This window comes from Scophthalmus maximus, chromosome 17, assembly GCF_022379125.1.
Source record: "Scophthalmus maximus strain ysfricsl-2021 chromosome 17, ASM2237912v1, whole genome shotgun sequence".
Lineage (NCBI taxonomy): Eukaryota > Metazoa > Chordata > Actinopteri > Pleuronectiformes > Scophthalmidae > Scophthalmus > Scophthalmus maximus.
In genome coordinates this window covers 17,878,035-17,897,500 of record NC_061531.1, presented here as the reverse complement: position 1 = coordinate 17,897,500, position 19,466 = coordinate 17,878,035, and the positions used below count along the sequence as shown (strand labels likewise).

At 44.5% G+C, this 19,466-nt stretch overlaps 1 protein-coding gene across 4 annotated transcripts in view; it reads right to left on the bottom strand.

Annotated features, from left to right (window-relative positions):
• Positions 1-7,288: 7,288 nt before the first annotated feature.
• The window catches only part of znf281a (zinc finger protein 281a), an 85,151-nt gene continuing 72,973 nt past the window's right edge, over positions 7,289-19,466 (bottom strand). For 3 of the 4 annotated variants that reach the window (XM_047328349.1, XM_047328348.1, XM_035614244.2), the window contains 7 exons: positions 17,350-17,550; positions 15,165-15,618; positions 11,909-12,010; positions 11,184-11,310; positions 10,374-10,457; positions 10,151-10,269; positions 7,289-10,054 (listed from right to left, as the gene is read on the bottom strand). In XM_047328349.1, coding sequence (XP_047184305.1) covers positions 8,477-10,054; positions 10,151-10,269; positions 10,374-10,457; positions 11,184-11,310; positions 11,909-12,010; positions 15,165-15,569 — 2,415 coding nt within the window. In that variant the 5' untranslated portion in view covers positions 15,570-15,618; positions 17,350-17,550 and the 3' untranslated portion in view covers positions 7,289-8,476. Of the gene's footprint in view, positions 10,055-10,150; positions 10,270-10,373; positions 10,458-11,183; positions 11,311-11,908; positions 12,011-15,164; positions 15,619-16,998; positions 17,305-17,349; positions 17,551-19,466 lie in introns of those variants that run through there. The other variant, XM_035614245.2, reaches the window with a different exon arrangement.

Genomic DNA, 19,466 nt, shown 5'->3' with positions numbered 1-19,466 from the left:
TGGTTAATAAAAAAAACTTTACGACAGAGAAAAAGAAAAGAAAATGTCCCCGTTGGCCTGTCTGGTATTTATGACAGAATATTGGCGCCATTTTGATTTCCAGAGATTTTCCTTGTAAAATTACAACTTCATTCTACAATAATGCGACTTTATTCTCAAAAGCGGCATCGCCTTATTGGCTACAATGTTATCTTTGCTAGACGTATTGCCACATTTTAGACGGTGGTGGTGTCAAAAAAAAATACCAAACTTCCTCCTTGGCATCATGAAAAATTCCTCTCATGTTTGACTCAGTTTATCGTCCGTCTATATATAGATTTAACAACAGATATCACACAGTGAACAACCCATAATCCAAACAAAGAGCTTGATCAAACAGACTGACTGACTATTTCCATATCAATAATCTACTAGATATTTCATGTTTTTCATGAAATACTGTGACTGACTTTTACGTTGTGCTCGACTTTATGCAAACTTTCGCAATGCTACAGCACAATTGCATTATGGAATTGTATTTTTGATGTGATATACCTTTAATGACTGTGTCATCTCATGGAGTCGCAGGAGCAGTCGGTTCTTGTGGCGTCAGCGTCTCAAGTTGGGCTGGTTTGGGTCAGAACTGGGCATCGAGCAGCAGCAGCAGCATCCGACGCTGGACCAGGACCAGGTGCGGGGACGGGACGAGGAGCAGGGCCAGGACCAGGAGCAGGGCCAGGAGCGGGAGCAGGACCAGGGCCAGGGCCAGGACCAGGACCAGGACCAGGACCAGGAGCAGGACCAGGAGCAGGACCAGGGCCAGGGCCAGGACCGGGAGCAGGATGAGGAACGGGGAGAGGACCAGGGCTAGGACCAGGAGCAGGAGCAGGGGCAGGACCAGGACCAGGACCAGGAGCAGGAGCAGGACCAGGGCCAGGGCCAGGACCGGGAGCAGGATGAGGAACGGGGAGAGGACCAGGGCTAGGACCAGGAGCAGGAGCAGGGGCAGGACCAGGGCCAGGGCCAGGACCGGGAGCAGGATGAGGAACGGGGAGAGGACCAGGGCTAGGACCAGGAGCAGGAGCAGGGGCAGGACCAGGACCAGGACCAGGACCAGGAGCAGGAGCAGGAGCAGGACCAGGGCCAGGGCCAGGACCGGGAGCAGGATGAGGAACGGGGAGAGGACCAGGGCTAGGACCAGGAGCAGGAGCAGGGGCAGGACCAGGGCCAGGGCCAGGACCGGGAGCAGGATGAGGAACGGGGAGAGGACCAGGGCTAGGACCAGGACCAGGACCAGGACCAGGACCAGGAGCAGGAGCAGGACCAGGGCCAGGGCCAGGACCGGGAGCAGGATGAGGAACGGGGAGAGGACCAGGGCTAGGACCAGGAGCAGGACCAGGGCCAGGGCCAGGGCCAGGACCAGGAGCAGGACCAGGAACGGGAGCAGGACCAGGGCTAGGACCAGGAGCAGGACCAGGGCCAGGGCCGGGCCGGGGCCGGGACCTGGAGCAGGACCAGGGCGAGGACCAGGAGCAGGACCAGGACCGGGAGCAGGCCCAGGGCGAGGACCAGGAGCAGGACCAGGACCGGGACCAGGGCCAGGACCGGGACCAGGACCAGGACCAGGGCCAGGACCGGGAGCAGGACCAGGGCCAGGGCCAGGACCAGGACCAGGACCAGGACCAGGAGCAGGAGCAGGACCAGGGCCAGGGACCAGGGCCGGGACCAGGGCCAGGGCCAGGACCAGGACCAGGACCAGGACCGGGACCAGGGCCAGGTCAGTGTGACTTTGAGATGAATCTAAAGTTCTGTGGTTCGTTATTCGAACAGGTGACGTGAAAGTGATTGTGAGACAATGTTCCTCAGAGCTTTAGATACACTGATGTACAGTGACCTGATTTGAACTGAGTCACCCGAGTCCCCTTGTCAGAGCTTTTTTTATTTTTATGTTATTGTCCAAAGATGAGAAAACAGGAGCACAAATAATAGCCCCTGCCTCATGGTCGTTCCTTGCTCTTCGCGTTACCGTTGCTGTGGACTCACAGTTCTATTTCCAGTGGTTATGAAAGATCAAGGCAGCAAACAAAACACGTCGCTCCTGCCACACCCTGCACTTTCTTGGCAGCCCCGTGCAGATTTGCATGAATTGGTGCGAACTTGGAGAGTTAATCACCAGATGTCATTTCCCCTCCCCGACCGAAGCTTTGACGGCTTCTGATAAGCGACATGTACGTGAGCAGCGGTCAAAGATCCCGGGTCAACTGTCCGGCAGATGTGGGGAACCTCTTCACACGTCCGCGCTGATCCCTGATTTCTCACAATAACTGAAGTTATGATGCACCCGCGCACAAGTTGACCTTTGCCTTGTCGTGGCATGTTTCTCTTGTATTGCACCAGGAAGCCTATTTACATTTTGTATCCCTTTTCTCTGAAACTGGGCGGCATGAACGCACAGTCACGGTTTTACTGCACAACATTTGTTTAACTGCGGGCGACACACTGGGCAGAGGACGTCCATAAACAAAAGGACACGAACAGTAAAAGATATGAATCAAATAAAGCCCCGACCCTCTGTGTCATTATGAATTTGGTGACATCACAGCCGCGGGACGTCCCGTTAAAAACATCTCAAAACTAAAGGTCAACTTGATCGAGATCACAAAAGAGAATCTGGCCTGACACCAAATTCTCCTCTTGTCAACAGTTGAGGTATTTTTGTTCTTTGTAGTGTTGAATTCCTTTCTGACGCAAAACAACAACTCCACATGAGAAATTCAAGAGAAAAAAAAAAAACAGTTTGTGATGTAACGATTTTCTCAAATCCCTTTTTTTCGGTGCTCACATCTTCTGACGCTTTGGCAACTTTTTTTTCCAAGATCAATGACGACAGAAGCAACAAAAACATTGCCTATTCACGGCAATAATTGTCCTTTGTGACCCGTTCAAACGTAACGTCCCACACCTCGATCGGTTTCTGAGGAAGTATATTGTTCTAAGCCCTAAACGTTGTGTTATTGTTTGACTAAGGAGGAGTGGACTTTATCTGAGCTAATGGTTTATTTCTCAATGTAACCTTTCCACTATATAATACATAAATAGATATATATGTATATATATATACATACATATATAGATATAGATATATACATATGTGTATATACACATTTATATGAATACATATATACATATCTATATATTTATATATACATACACATATGTATATATACATATATATAGATATATATCTATATATATACACACATATCTATCTATCTATATACATATCTATATATACATAGATATATATCTATATATCTCTATATATATACAGATCTGTATATATATACATATCTGTATATATATACACACATATATATAGATACGTTGCTGCAGCACAGTTTCCTCTGAACCTGCTCTGGGACCGTCCCGCATCAAGAGATGCAAAATTAAACCCACCGCCATCGCTGACCTCATCTCATGCAAATACTTTGGGAGATGTTGCAACAGTCTTTCAGTACAGTGTGTTGATTTTTATCAGACCCCCCCCGTGTTGACAAGAGTGCGTCTTATTCCAGGAGTGGATTCTGGGAGGTTTTTTTTGTCATTCTTGATACAAGGCAAGAGCTTTCATGTTTCAGTCGTCGGCGTCGTCGTTGATGGATTCTTCTCAGCTGCTGAGGTTTTTATCGCAAAGAGCCACAGAAACTTCAGTCAAGTCAATTTACTTTTGCTTTTGGTTTTATCACAATATAATAAAAACCTAAAAAATAATGGACCCGATGACGGCACTGGGTGAAAAGTGACCTAGTGGCATCTTGAATTCCGTGGTTCGCCCCAAAGCCAACCGTACTTTCTTTGATTCCTCTTCAGCCGTGACCACATGTTGTCACGGCATCATTAAAAGTCTCTCCTCTCTCTCTCTCCTTTTTTTTTTTATTGCCGTCGGCCCGTATTCACTATCTCCCTGTGCACACAACCTCAGCCCAGCTTTGAAGATAACAACTTGTTGCACGTCACTCTCACGTCTCCGGTGTCAACAGACGTGCGGAGGCAGAGAGAGGGAACGACGGGACAGAACGAGCGACTGACTAGTGACTGATATGAGATATGAGATATGAAAAATATGAATATGAAGTCTTACCGTCTGCATCCGAGGGACACAACTCCCTTGTTTTTTATCTCACTTTACTTGAAAATTGCTGCTACTGACTTTGTGTTTTTTGTTTTTTAATTATTTATTGTTCTGATACATGTAAGGGGGAGGAACCCACTGATCATTAAATAAATGACAATAAAGACAATTCTATTCTATTGTTACTTAATTAAAAAAATCACAACACATTCCTTCCTCGTCTTATGGACACATTTTCCCTCTTCCAGTCGACAACACGAATGCCCTTATCAATCACAAATGACAAATGAAAAAACTTCAACGTCACGATTATCATTACTGGCAAAATGCAGCAGTCATTTATTGACAGAGGGGGAAGAGAGAGAAAGGGGATCGGCGCTGCTGAATCACGCAGGTGTGGACGAAAGGACATTGAAGAGCAAATTACTCACGGAATGCCAGTTTCACTCTGGGTTTGACGGGAAGACGGACAGCTTCTCCTTTTTGAATTTCAGGAAGCAGTTTGTTTCCCTGAGAAGGACGAGAGAGGAGATCAGGTCACCAGCGTCAATGGTTGAATTCACGTGGATGTGCAGCGGTGGCAACGCGGAGGGCTTCATGTAGTCATATCTCTTATTTGGCTGATCTATAATCATTTCCATATTTGCCTTTTGCAAATTTTCTTTCTTGATTTGAGTTCTCAGGAGAATTAATATTCTTTTAATGTGACCATGTCAAATTCTCATGGGGATTTACATTGATAACAGACGATCAAATCTCCTCTACTGTACAAGCTAGAGCTGCAACAGTTAATCGATTATTAATCGACTACTAAATCAATCGGCAATAGTTTTATCGGAAACAAAAAACAAAATTCTCTGAGTTCATCTTCTTAAATGAGAATATTTTCTGGTTTCTTTGCTCCTGTGAGAGTAAATATCTTTGGTTTTCGACATTTTTCACCATTTCATGACATTTTATGGACCAAACAACATATCGATTAATCATATATATATATATATATATATATATATATATATATATACTCAGTTTAGCCTTTAACTGAGGAAGACAATAAAAAAATAAGCACTTGGCACCAAACATTCAGACAATTTTATATCTCTTGAGTTGAAAATTAATTTCAGTGGAATTAAATTTTGAGTGCATGACAGATGGTTCTTCTACCTCTAATAAATGTTAGCGACAGTAAGTCACTACTAGAAAACCTGGTGTTAATGCAGGAGACTTGGTACAAACAATATGATTTATGTGGGCAACCACTTGGTATCGTCTATGCAACTTCACTTCATTTTAATTTGAAAGAAAAAAATTATGAGGATTAACTCAAGGTGGGACAGTGACGGCTTTGTTAAGTATTTGTGTTACATCCTGAAACACCGGCTCATATCTGAGTGCTTCATGATTTTATAGTAGTGAATAATAGCTTTATAAATCACAAGAAAACAAGACTTACTGTGTTTCTTTTGATGCCAGGACGAGTTATTCAGCAGCACTTTATCTATAGAGCCTGAAGTAGAAACTATATTAGAAACTTATTAAAATATTTAAGCTGAAGTGAAGTTTTAGTGCAAGTTTAACTGAAATTTGACAAATTAATGTAGAGAAACAGGAGAATTCAAACAACCAACATCATCATTAAAGCGCGAGTTGTTAAAAATAAGTAGAGACATTATCACCACCTGGTGGTGGAAATAAATACAGCAACAATAAGCTTCAGTAAGCTTCTCCAACAATATCCCTCATCAACGCTTCTGATAAGAACGGATACACAAAATGCATCAACATGCTCAACACCAGTTACAACAAAGAGTTGGTCGACAAGTTTTTTATTTTATTTGTTTTTCTCCCTAATCAGTTTTAAAATTCATTGGACAAAAGCACAAGTCCCCGTGAAACGCGTCTCAAGAACCTGCGACAACATAAGAATGGAAGATATCATCAGCTACAAAAAAAGTTTGGCGGTGATGAAAATGGTTTTTTTTCTTTTTTTTAAAAAAAAAAGGGGGGGGAAGAAAGATAAGTAAAATTAAAATTTATACAGGGTTCAGAATTAAGTACAGTAAGATGTAGTGTTTTTGTACATATTTTTTGTAAACAAGAAGCATATTGAAAGAATATGGTAAATACACGACGCGGAGGAGAGAGGAGGTCCGACTGAGGAGACCCAACACTGCGCTGGCGTGAGACATTTACAGAAACGAACCCCGAAGCGACGACGTCGGGTCACAGAAAGGTCACGTCACACGGAAACATGACTTCGGTTTTGTTGTTTTTTTGACACGTACAACAGCATCTCCGCTACAGACGTCAAACCTTCACTTGCTCCTCCGTCCCTGGTTTATTGTGATATGAGGTAATATGTGAGGCCACTTCTATGTTCACGCCCTCGGCCCGACATGGCGTCAACACTCATTTGAGATATGACGGCGTCGCAAATTTTTTTCCCTGCGAACGTTTTTCATGATTGCTTAAAACAACAGGCCATCGTGGGTGTAAAGGGCTTCTTTTTCTTTTCTTTTCAAAAAGAGTCATTCAGCGGAGTGATATCGTTCCCAGCACTCAAGGCCGAGTTGTAGCGATGGAAGACAGCGCAATTTTTGTTTGTAAAGAAACAAAAAAAAAAACGTACAGCATAAATACATTTTTTTTTTTCATTTTAAATCAGCAAGAAATGACATCTAACATTTACTAGACAATATCTTGCACCAGTACTTCTCAGATATAGGCACCAAATTTCTAAATGGGACAAATGTGCGTGGTTCCGCCAGCACACGTAAAAAAAAAAAAAAAAAAAGAATGGTCTAAATGCATACAAATTTGTTTTTTTTGGGGGTCAGGCATCTTTTCTTTCTTATGGTTGTTTTTTTGTTGCCCATACTGCATATGGCCGCCTCAGAAATACTTGATCACTAACACATTTTTTTTTTTTGTCATCAAATTCAATACGAAAGCAAAAGCTGCTAAGTTGGATAACAAGTCAAAAAACTAAAACTAGGGGTTTGAATTACATTTACATTGTCCCGATTAAATGTCGCTGGATTTTAAAATCCCCCTTCCCGCCCGCCCGCCCCCACCTCCCTCGCTAATCCCTCCCTAAAAGTAAGGAGAAAGAGAAAATATCAATAAAAAATCCCACTTCCACATACCAGCCCTCCCCGCCCCCGCCCCCCTCCCCGTCATCCACCCACAATATGTCCAACTCCCGTCTGCATATACAGAAACAAACAAGTCTCGGTCAAAAAGCCAGTCCAGTCCTTTCCCTGACGTTTGAGCTTCCTCGATCCGAAGGTGGCTTCTGTACGCGACGTACGCAACCGGCTCAAAGTGCTAATTTTCTTTTCCTTAAGAAATGAGAGGAACAGAGGAAGAGGAGGAGGGAAGGTGGAAGGCCATTCTGTGGCTGTCCAACAGCAGCTTCTATTGGCCAGAGAAAAAACCCTAACGCCACTTTTTGATCTCTGAAAAAAATATACCACACAAACACATTTCCCCCCGAGAACCAGCCCCCGTCTCCCCCGGCAACTTCAACTGGCAGTTTCTCCCCAGAATGATTAAATCTGTTATATTACATTAATATATATTCTTATAAATATATATATATAGATAATATATATATATATATATATATATGGCCCTTATTGAAGAAAACATGAGTTTCACATTGACATGAAAGTACCATAATCTCTATGTAGCCAAGTAGAAAGTGTTTCAGTGTTCAAGTGAGCTGGAGGCAGTCGGTTTCATTCGACAAAGTAACAAACAACATTTTGTGAAAACCGCGGCCCCTCGCTGCGACTCGCCGCCCCTCGCGGGCGTCTCCCCTTCCCACTTTTTTTTTCCTGAGTAATACTTTTTTAAAAACCTTGTAACAGACGACGACAAACTTCTAGGTTTTTCGTTTTTGCTATATCGTTTCTGGGCTATTCCCTGCCATTATATTTCCATTTACTATTATTTTATTTTTTTGTAAAGTTGATTGCTCAAACACTTTTCAGCTCATTGGAAAAGAAAAACGCCCGGCGCTACAGCTACGCTAACGTGTGTAAAAAAAAAAAAGAAGTATTTCAGCTCATGATTAATGACTAAGACCTAATGTCACTAATATGACGAGAATAAACAGTCAATACATATTTAAATTATTAAAAAAATAACGGATAAAAAAAAATGCATTTGCAAGTAGCCTTGCAGGCTTATTGTGGGGAGAGGAGTGGGCACATGAACAGAGCATCGGCATAATTAAAATAAAGATGTCACTTAGAAAAATAATAATAATAACAATAATAATAATAATAATAATAATAAAATAGGAGCGCTAAAAAAAATAGAATCAGAACATCGACAGTGTGTTCTCTCCCGCTCAGCCTCTCATCTGTAGCTTTGGCTTGTTGGAGTTTTGGAGCCGGTGCTCACTGGCTCGTTGACATCAGATAACAAACTAGTAAAACCTGAGAATTCAGACACCGACGTCCGTAACCGGTGGTCCACCTCCCCGCCGGGGTCGGTGCCGTACGACAAGCCGCGGCCGTCCGACTTGAACTGCGAGCCGAAGGCCTGGGCAAAGTTTTCTATCTGGTAGGAGGAAGGCTTGGACGAGTCCAGGGGGAAGACGGCCGCGCCGTTCTTGACCGGCGCTCGGTCCTTGTCGCTGCTCAGGTCAGACGGGCTGATCTGGTACGAGGAGGGGGGAGTGGAGGAGGAGTGGTGCTTCTCCATCTGCTCGGTGAGCTCCTGAGACGGGGTGAGCTGCTGGTGTGCGGACGGCTCCAGGCCGCTCAGGTGGAAGCCGTGCTGCGGCGAGGAGCCCGTCAGCATCGCAAAGTGCGATTTTGGCACCGACGAGGGCAGCGAGGGCGAGGCCACCGGCTGGCCGAACCCGCAGTCCAGCGGGGATGTAGTGTAGATGTTCTTGTCTGCGTAGAGTGGGTTGCCCTGGTGGGAGCTGGTGAAGGGTCCCAGGGCGGGAGGCCCGTGTCCCAGGAGGAAGCTGGTGCTGTGGCTGGTGCGCTCCAGGGCCTGCAGCAGGAAGCGAGAGTACTCGTGCATCATGCCGTTCTTGTCCCCGGACGGGCTGGAGGCGTCGCCGCCGTGGCCGATTTCCGGGCCGTCGGCTGCAGCGTGGTTCAGATCCACGTGGTGGTCGCTGATGTCAAAGTGGACGTCGTGGTGCGAGCCGTCGGGCTTCTGGGCGTAGTGGTCGAGGAGGCTCTGCAGCACCTCGTCGGGGATCCCCGACTTGTCGAGGCTCAGCGGCGAGTCGGCGTCCATCACGCTGGAGACGACGCCCTGAACGACTGTCTGCTGCGACAAGTGGCCGATGTCGTACTCGCTGCTGGTGACGCCGGAAACCACAGGCCCCGACGGGTTGCCGTTGTTCGCCGCGTGAAGGTAGCGTCTCTTCTTCAGAAACTGCATGGCGTCGTCGTAGTTGCTGCCGCCGCCGCCGCTGCTGCTGCTGCTGGCGCCGACTTTGGGTCCGTTACCCTGCATGAGGCCGAGTCCGTCCATGCCCATGCTGCGCTCCATGGGGCCGGCGGCCTTGGCCATGCTCTTGCGATTGGCCCTCTTGAACGCCATCTTTGGAGCTCGGCCGTGGTGGCTCTGTTGCATGCTGGGCCCCGGCTCGCTGGAGGAGGATATCGTTTGGTTCTCCATGGAGTACTCGTGGACGCCGTAGCCTCCAGGCGCAGAACCGTGAATGTGCGGAACCCTCCCGCCGCCACCTCCTCCGTCCCCCTTCTTCTTTTTGCGCTCGCCTCCCTCGCCGCCGTTTTTGGACTTGCCCCTCTTTCTGCCGGAGCTCCCGACGTTTCCCTGAGTGACCCCATAGCTGCCGTGGCCCATGTCGACGCAACCCAGGTCCATCATCCCGGGATCCAGCCCCTTCTTTATGGCTTCGCCACAGGTTCGCTTGTGCTTGAGCAGTCTGTCTGTCCTGGAAAAAAACTGAAGGGACACAAACAACAAATGTTTAAAAAAGGAATAATGAATTTAAAGTGGCGGATGTTCACTTTTACAGTGTGAAGAGCAGCGGTCACTTGCCTGTTGGCAGGTCTCACATCTGTACGGCTTCTCTCCGCTGTGTGTCCTCTTGTGCCGCTCCATGTGGTACTTCTGAATGAATCGCATGTTGCACTGGTCACAGCTGAATGGCTTCTCTCCTGTCGCACAACAAATCAAGAAGCAGAGCTCCACGTTAGTTCTCCTGCAGTTGACTGACTGGCAGGGTTTCCATCAGGCCGCCTGGCGTCATTAAATCACTTACCACTGTGGATCTTCTCGTGCCGCTGGAGAAGATACTTCTGAATGAAACTCATGTTGCACTGGTTGCATCTGAAGGGTCGTTCACCTGAAATAAAACCAGCAGGGATTCAGGAAGTTAGTTTTTTGTGGAAAGGCAGCCAATGCAATAATTACCACTTTACTTTTTCACATTGTTTCTCAAGGGTGTTAATTTGTCTCTTCGGGCCACAGTTACACCAACAGCAAACATACAATTCAGAGGCAGCGTGTGTTGCGAGGCTTATGCCGTAGATCGAACTGCAGTCTGCAGGTGTCTTTTATTTGCACAACCCAGAGTTGTGAAAGAAAACACAGCAACAGTATGAATTTAGAAAGACCTCTTTTTAAAACTAAAACTGAGTTATATGACAATCAAATTAATCGCAACTGATGATAAGCTCAAACTAAAACGCATAATCAACCCGAACGTCTACATGTCTGGACAAAAAGTGGTCAATTGTGCATCAACTATAACTGATATTTCACTTTTAAAAATCATACTTTGTAGTTTTGTGACGACATGAATTAATTGTACTATCGGCTAATTATTTTAAATAAAGGGGAAAGATGATTTTTTTTAAAATGAGGACATTAGTCCTGAATCAATTCCAAAACAAGGAAGGAGTCAGGCACATGACACAAAAAAGTTCAGTGTTTTGTCTTCTTGATTCATTTAAATTTTAATAAACAGTAATGATTACTTCAGTTTCTTACTGGTGACCTTCCTTTTAATATGCTGCCAAGACAGAACATGAGAGAAAATATGACGATGGACATGAGCTTGTAGCGATACCTGTGTGAATGAGGACGTGTCTGCGCAGGTGATAGGAGCTTCTGAAGGACGCAGCGCAGTGCTCACAGATGTGCGGCTTGTTTCCCGGCGACAGGCTGCCTCCTTCTCCGTCCAGCATCATCGACTGCTGTGGAATAACACAGGAGAAAGAAAAAAGGGTCAGTTTTTCTCTTGTGTGAAAGAAACCCTGTGGAATCCCAAAGAAATTTTCCTCAAAGCGCTCCTGAGAGATCGCGTTCAGGAAAACACACAGGAAACTGTAAATATGTTAACCTCGAGGTGGTTAACAATACGGTTTCCAATTATACACAAAATATATAAGAGAGAACAAATATGATCACATGTAAAGTGAAATCTATGTATGACCCTAAATCACTTAGGGGGATTAAATATGAATGAGATATCGTGTCATCAACACTTCCTGTTTCCTCTGCTCGTTCCTCTGCTACAAACAAAATCATGTTGCTAAATATAAAACAAGCTCAGGTCTGTTTGCCAATGAATAGAAGGTTTGAGTTCATGTCATATGATGTTTATAATTAGTGATTGTAAAACCACACCAAAAATTTAAAGACACAAACATACTTAAAAAAAAAACAATATAGAAATTGTTTTATGAAAAATTTATAAATATACAGCATTTTCAGTATTACAATTTATTCTAAATACGCACGAATAAATACTAAAATCACAGATATAAATATAAATATGGACACGTGACAAACCTTCACCTCGCTTCTCTTCTTTCTCGGTTTACCCTCCTGTCCATCACCATTTGACCTCCGACCTTTTCTCCCCGTGGGCTCCTTCCCTAACTGACTCGGCAGCTGTGAGGATGACAAAGGGAGAGGGGAGGGGGAGAGAGACAGAGGGTGGGGGGGTAGAGGGTCCGTGAGAGTCGGCGAGGAAATCACTTGACTGGAGGTTAAGGACCTTTTAGTCTAAATGTGGCAAACAAGACCATGTTTGTGGCTCGTGCACAGAAACAAACAAACAAACAGAAAGAAAAAGCAGTCGGACAATGTGGAGCTTTGTTTGTGGGCTGCAGACTCTTTGTGCAAGATGTGGTTCTGGTGGGCGGAATAACAAAGCCTGAAATTTATGGCCCCTCTATGAATAAGCAGCTTGTGATTCACTGAGCGAGTCGACTATAATATACAAACTGCTCACCAACTAAAATAAACATTCACAACTAAATGACTCCCTCACTTCACTTCTCCACAAACAATCTGGGCGCGGCGGCGTTCATTCAGGAAAGAGGCTCTTGATCCCCCTTTTATTCCGTCAGTTTACCTTCCTGCGCTGCCATTTTTCTTTTCCTCAGCCGACACTCTGCTCCTCATTTCCATACGGAGACGGACAAGGCAACATGCCGGGTTGCACCTGCTGCCCCGAACAGCAGCCCACATTTTTATGGTAAAAGCAGGATAAAGTCAAAATCTGTCCAATTTTTTTGTTTTAGCTTGAGTGGTTTTTGACCTGGTGGATGAAAAACTGCCACACACACAAGAAGAGAACAATTTCTTGAAAAGATCAAATGATTTCAACTGCTGGGATGATTTTATCAACATGGCTTTCTCAGAACAGCTTGAACGATTTGGTCGATCGCTAGAAAGTTGTTCTGCCGCTATTTTGATAATTAATTTATAACGCAAGTGACTTTTTAAAATAAAAAATGCAAAATTTTCTCCAGTTCCAACATCATAAATGTGAGTTTTTCTGTATTGTTTATCATTGTAAACTGAATTTGAGTTGTAAAATTAAGTCGACTAATCATCTGACAGGAACAATCAATTGATTCATCAATGATTTTTAAATATAATTAAAACTAAGATGGTTCCAGTCATTTGTGCTTTTCTTTTCTTACACCACAGTAAATTAAATATCTTTGTATTTTGGTTCCGCTGGTTGAACAAAACGGGCAAATTTGATGACTCTAGTATTTCACAGACCAAACAATGAATGTAGAAAACATTTGGCAGATGAATCGATGAAGAAAATATATGATAGTTGCAGCACTGATGTCAACATCTTAGACAAAATCCGGCACATCGGAGTTAACATATTTTGGAAAAACATGATGGCCACCTAAAGTTTTAGTGACCAAACAATTCAGAGGTGAAAGTAATTGTTGACTTAAACCTAAAAAAAAAATGATTTACAAGAATAAAACAAATACTTAGAGGCTTCTTCATGTTTTTAAACATGACATTGCCCTCGACTAGACGGCGAGGACTATAACTCATTCTGTTTTTACCGACATACTTCTACATCTCCAGCCCCGGGGACCTCTGAGGACCGGCTATTGTCAGGCAGAGTGTGGATGTGTGTATTTCTATTTGAATTTGCACAAAGGACGTCTGCAATGAATTGCGAGCTTAAACAGGACAGCTGTGTGCTCGCCAAGAAGTTTTCATTCATGCTGAGGCTGGATGACGTCACCCTTCTACGCAGAGAGAGAGAGAATCAGGGAGGGAGGGAGGGAGGGAGGGTGCTCATCTTTATTTCTCACTTCAAGCCGTCAGCAGAAATGACGTCAACAACTAGATTCTCACACACTCCTTCCGCTCCGGGTTTAAAATATGCTTAACAACAAAACAGGGTTGTTTTAACGGAGACGTGTTTTAAATTTCATCGTCTTGATTTTCTTCTTGTTCGATCAGTTATAATATCCCTACGCCCGTTTTTAACTGGAATGTTGTTTTTGTGTAGCGGAGAAGGAAAACACATCACAAGACTCACCATTAATTTTCATTATCTTAATGAATCTTTTCTTGATTGGCTAATTAATTGTTTGCTTCATAAAACATAATCCATCATAATATTCTAGAGCCCAGGAGGTGTTTTATTATGAGCTATGACCAAGTCCTGAGGGAGATGGAGCAGTTTAATGCAGAAAATCATTACTTACAATATTAAATGTGAATTTTTTAAATGATTTTAATTAAAATGTGTTGATATTTCACATTGAACAACCTCTGCTTGGTTGTACTATTAATTCTTAGGACGCTGAAAGGTTCCTCGGACCACAAAAGAGGTGGTCTCAGTTCCGATCAACTGAACCATGGTTCGGTTAGTTTGTAATGTGAATTTTTTTGGGGTTTCAGACCAATTACAGGAAGTTGAAGCAGCTAGCTACCATAGAAGATGAAAAAGAACCAGAAAAGGGGTAAAAATGAGCTGTGACAGCCCCTGGGAAGAGGAAATGACTAAATATTCCATCGCAATTTGGTTTGACGAAGCGATAAAAAATCTAATTAAATTTTGTATGTGGATGTGAGAGAGAGAGAGAGAAAAGGCTTCCGGGCAAATTGACAACAAACCGACGTCAGACGCACGCCAGTCTACCAACAAATTAAAGTCAAGTAAAGGGAAACGCAGCCCACGTAGATGATAACGGCAAAACGTAAGTTTGTCATGATAAGTTCTTTAGTGCGCTCGCAACATTGCCATGTGAAACCAAAACTAACTGGATCTAATGTAAACATTGTTGCAGGAATTGAATGAAGTAGTCACTTGTTAACTTGCGTCACATTTTACAATCAATTACTAAAAGGTAGTAAAAAATGCTGATGATTCAAAGGTGATTTTCAAATTAGTGAGATGCTACTTGAAAAATTGTGCATATGTAATTTTTCCGTTATCTTTTGGTTTTGGTGATGCAGATCACACAAACAAGCAAGGTAGGGACGACTCCGTGGATTTTGGGAAATTGCTTTGGGTATTTTTCACTGTTTTCTGATATGCTGTAGACGAGTAAAGTTTCTATCACGTGCGCCAAAATTTGAGAACCTTAAATTATCAGATGATTGTCATTTTCTGGAAATACAATTTAAACTACTAATCGATTACCCCACCCTAAAAAAATGATGCTTGAAATAATCATATTGATGTAATAACATTTGACGGCACGGCCATTAATTCAACCAGAGATCAGACAAGCTCCGCCCCTCGTTCCGCTTCCCTGGCAGAGGTACTCACGTTGCCCATGTTAAGGTCGTGCACCAGCAGGTTCTGGTTGTTGCTGACTGTCACCTCCAGCATCTCACCGCTCTTCCCCAGGCCCCCGGGGTAGAGCGGCAGGCGGTAGTCGTGCTCCGACAGCTTCTCCTGCTTGATTCCCATCGAGTGAACGTAGTCCCCCACGCCCGCGCAGCCGAGGCCGCCGCCCTGGATGCCCATGCTGCAGTCGGGCGAGTCGCGCTCCTTCTTCAGGATCATCTCCTGCGGCGGAAGGTCCTGCATGACGGAGTGGGCGGCCAGCCGGGTGAAGCTGGTCACCGGCGGCAGGTGGCTGAACATGATCATGCCGGAGCCATAATTGGAGTCCATGCCCCCGTTGGAGCGCAGGAACTCATTGCCTAGTTTGTCTTGAATGATGTTCATGGTGAAAGCCGGCAGGCAGGAAAACTATGAGGTGGGAATAAGTGTCATCCTGTAACAGAAGAGGTAACAGGGACATGTGTGGTTTAATTTAAGAAAAAAAAAAAAAAGGAGGCACAAGTAAATATCTAAATAATACACATCAGAAAACAATTACAGAGCAAGTTAAGCTCGCCATTCAGAGAATCAGTGTCACGGCCTCTGATCGCAGAACCGGGCGCTTAGTCGGATTATGACGGGACAGTTTGTGGGTCAACAAAGGGCGACGCAGCGGCAACAACGACAAAAGATGGAAAAACGAGCTGCGGCCTCTGCCCCACTGTACGAACGCTCGCTCCGTTTCGTCCTGCCCGGCGGCGGAGTCTTTTCACGGGGCACAAAAAGGTCACGCCGACTGCGGCGCCAGACACAACACGAGATGAGGAATGAGAGGATTGAAGTTGTGCGTTAATCTGTTTGATGGGCCCCGTGTCTGACCCAGTCATCCTATTTACATGGGGCTTATCTGCCAATGAGAGGACGGACACACACACACACACACACACACACACACACGGACACACACACGCACACACACACACACGGACACACACACACAGAGAGAGAGAGAGAGAGAGAGAGAGAATGGTGGTGCAACTGAGGCTGCAGCATGAACACAAAACAAGAGCACGTGATATTAACATGTTCATATTCAGATTAAATGTAAGTGATTTTTTTGTTTTTGATTTGTCCCCCGGAAGGATTCCATTATTAAAATCCACCCACGAGTGTGTGTCCATTTGTTTTTTTCAGCCTCCGCATGAACGAGCCATCCGGCTAATGAGTGTTTGTCTGACTGCTGCCAAATGCCTTCAGCTCTGATGGCGAGCTAGCAGCTAACACACAAAGCAAACTTTATTTCAAAAAACGAATAAATAAACACAAAAACAAGACGCGGGTCGCTGCAGTTTTTTCCCTCCCGAACAGACGGAACCCATGAGCCCGGTGCCGGCGGAACCTTTAACGGGGGGGACACTACCACTGGGCTCGTTCGCAATTAGCACGCGGAGCTAACCCGTCTGGCTAGCCCACTCTTGCGGGGGCCCCCTTCGTCTTCTTCTTTGTGATGCAGGATCAGGCAATAATTAATATGGCCATGCCAGAGGAGCCGCGCTGGTGATCGCCCCCCCCCCCCCGAAAAAAAATCCAACAAGAGGAGAATATAGAAATATGCGCAAAGTCTGCGCATTTTTTAAAAGAAACTTTAGTTCCGTGCTCTTTGGTCTGAGGTGAAACATTAAGTTGGTTTTGGCAGCAGATGAGAACACACACGCCGGGGACGAGGCGACACACGATCTGCGAGCTGGAGGGAAAAGAAATGTGGGAAACCCTGTTTTTTTTTTTTTAAGCGCTTAACAACAACAAAACGAAATTAAATGAACGAGCTTCTTACTTTTTTTCGTTCCGGGCACGTTTTTTTTTCTTCTTAAAAACAACAAACACGTCTTTGTCCCAAGTTTTCCTGGCGTCGTTTCGATTCACCGCCGGGCAGTTACCGACTGCGGAGTGATGGAGCGACCGCACACCGGGCACGACCCACAACAAACGGCCCGCACCACAACTCCGGCGAACAATGACGCTCGTCCGGCTAAGCTAGCCGCGGCGGGCTAACTTTAGCGGCTAACTAGCGCTGCGCTTTGTTTGTCTGTCCCGTGCGCGTGAGTTTTTTTTGGGGGGGTGGCCGCCGCGACGTAGATGGACTCCGCGGCCTCCCGGAGCTCGGGACTGTTTTTGTGTCTCTTACCGGTGCAGGAGCATGGCCCGGTCGTTGCGGCTCGCCCTGGTTCAGCCCTCAACTGTCCCGTTTCAACATCTAGAGCCAAAACATTGTTCTCCCGCAGCTGCTGGGCTCCTCCATCTTGGCTCCGCGCAGAGGATTCTGGGAGTCTCTCTCTCTCTCTCTCTCTATCTCGCTCTCGCTCTCTCTCTCAGCGACTGACCCGTCCTGAACAGAGACGCGATAATAAATAATAAATCACAGCTGAAATACTATGATTTAAAAAAAAACAAAAAACGTATAATATCCAATTAATCGTGTGTCTTCTCTTTTATTTTGCATCACTCGCTTGTTTGTTTTTTTTGCAGGTTGTGGTTATTTTCCTTTTTTTCGTGATTAGTGTTTGCTTCTATTTGTGGTCATTTCACATTTCTTGGTAGATATGTTCTGTCTGTTACAATACAATACAGGATAAGTACAATTCCAAGACTCGCAAACTCTACACTGCAAACAAATCTGACTTTTGTAAAGAGGAAAAGGGTCACACTAAAACATTTTTTTTAATATAAATGCTCACTTACTAGTGGGAAATTATGCCAATCAACGTAATAAAAAAATAATTTTGGAAGCCAAAGATATAATTCTGTGGTATTAAAAACAGGAAATGAAAAACCCCATCAAGTCACAACCCATTAATCTCATTAGGTAATTATCATATTTATATGTCCAGTGTCTCTGAATTCCACTCATCTCCTAAGGCTTAAGTACAGTAGTTGAGTGAACATACTGCACGCGAATGCTTTCCACCACCAGGCGCAGGTTAGAGATCATATTCAGTATGAATATGAATAACAATAAGAATATAACCTATTTTCCCTGTTTTGCTTTTGTAATTTTAGGGAGGAGCCAACTCATAAAAAAACCTCATATGGCTGCGTTTGATCGTTTTCAGCAGCAGAACGACAGAGCAAGTCTCATTCAGATGGTTATGACGGATGTTTTTTAGAAGTGAGGCTCCTTAGATGTGCCGGGTGAATGACTTTGTATACATCTAAAAGCACATCGGAGTCCGGCCTCGCGCACCCCAGCTCCTAATTGCATTTGCTAATGAGCCAATTAATTCAGAAAGCAGAGCCTAATTGAAATGCAGACAGTGGCGAAATGAAGAAAAAAAAGAAAAGGGTCAGTGAGTGCATTTTTGATGCCCCTGCTCCTTTCATATGTCCATGATGACAAGCCACGCAGATGACTGATATATCTTTGAAAAGGCTCCAATCCTGGGGAGTGTTTAAATATGTATGATGGTGTGATGATGATGATGATGGCGGCCTGATGGAATCCAGTTTTAACAGTTGGAGGCTTTAGTTCAAGTCAGGTACAACGCTCAGATCAATCAGAATAAGTTTCACATCCACTGGAATTTTATCTTATTAGCCACTGGAATTTTATTGGTTAGCTTAGCTTAGCATAAAGACCGGAAACAGCTAGCATGGCTCTGTGCGAATGCATCTTGCATCATCTCTGAAGCTCACTGATTTTCATTTAACATCCTGGATGTTTAATCCTTCAAAAAAAGAAAGAGGAAAAAATGACAAGTTGTGATTTTAAGGGGTTGTGATCAGGAGTTATGTGGACACATACCACCCCTGGAAGATTGCTGCTTGTACTGTTTACTTTGGTGTTAATACAAATTTAATTTTTTTTATATAATGGTACGACATATAATGGCATAGTGATATTGAGGGAGGAGGCACAAAGTCCCTGCAGGGGGAGCAAGGATGACCAGATGATAAATATGGAGGGAAAGTTCAATTAATATGATTTATAGAAACAAAACAAGAGTTTGCTGATACTATGACAAAAATCAAATTGGATTGGAATGTGTGTGAACTGTTTCCGGCTTGAGCAGAAAAACGCAAAAGTTCATCTAACGCACAAAAACCTGGAGACCACGAGAGGAAGTGTGGTGTAATTTCAACGTCCTCTTCTGAACCTCATGTGCCAAATTCAAAGTGAGGCTTATGTTAATACACTGGCTCAACTTTCCATCAGTCCTGAATGTGAACTCAGTGTTTGGGACCTGAAGGTCGTGTTGACATCTTGACTCCGGCCTGAGTGAAGTAATCTGGCCGAGCAGGTTTGTA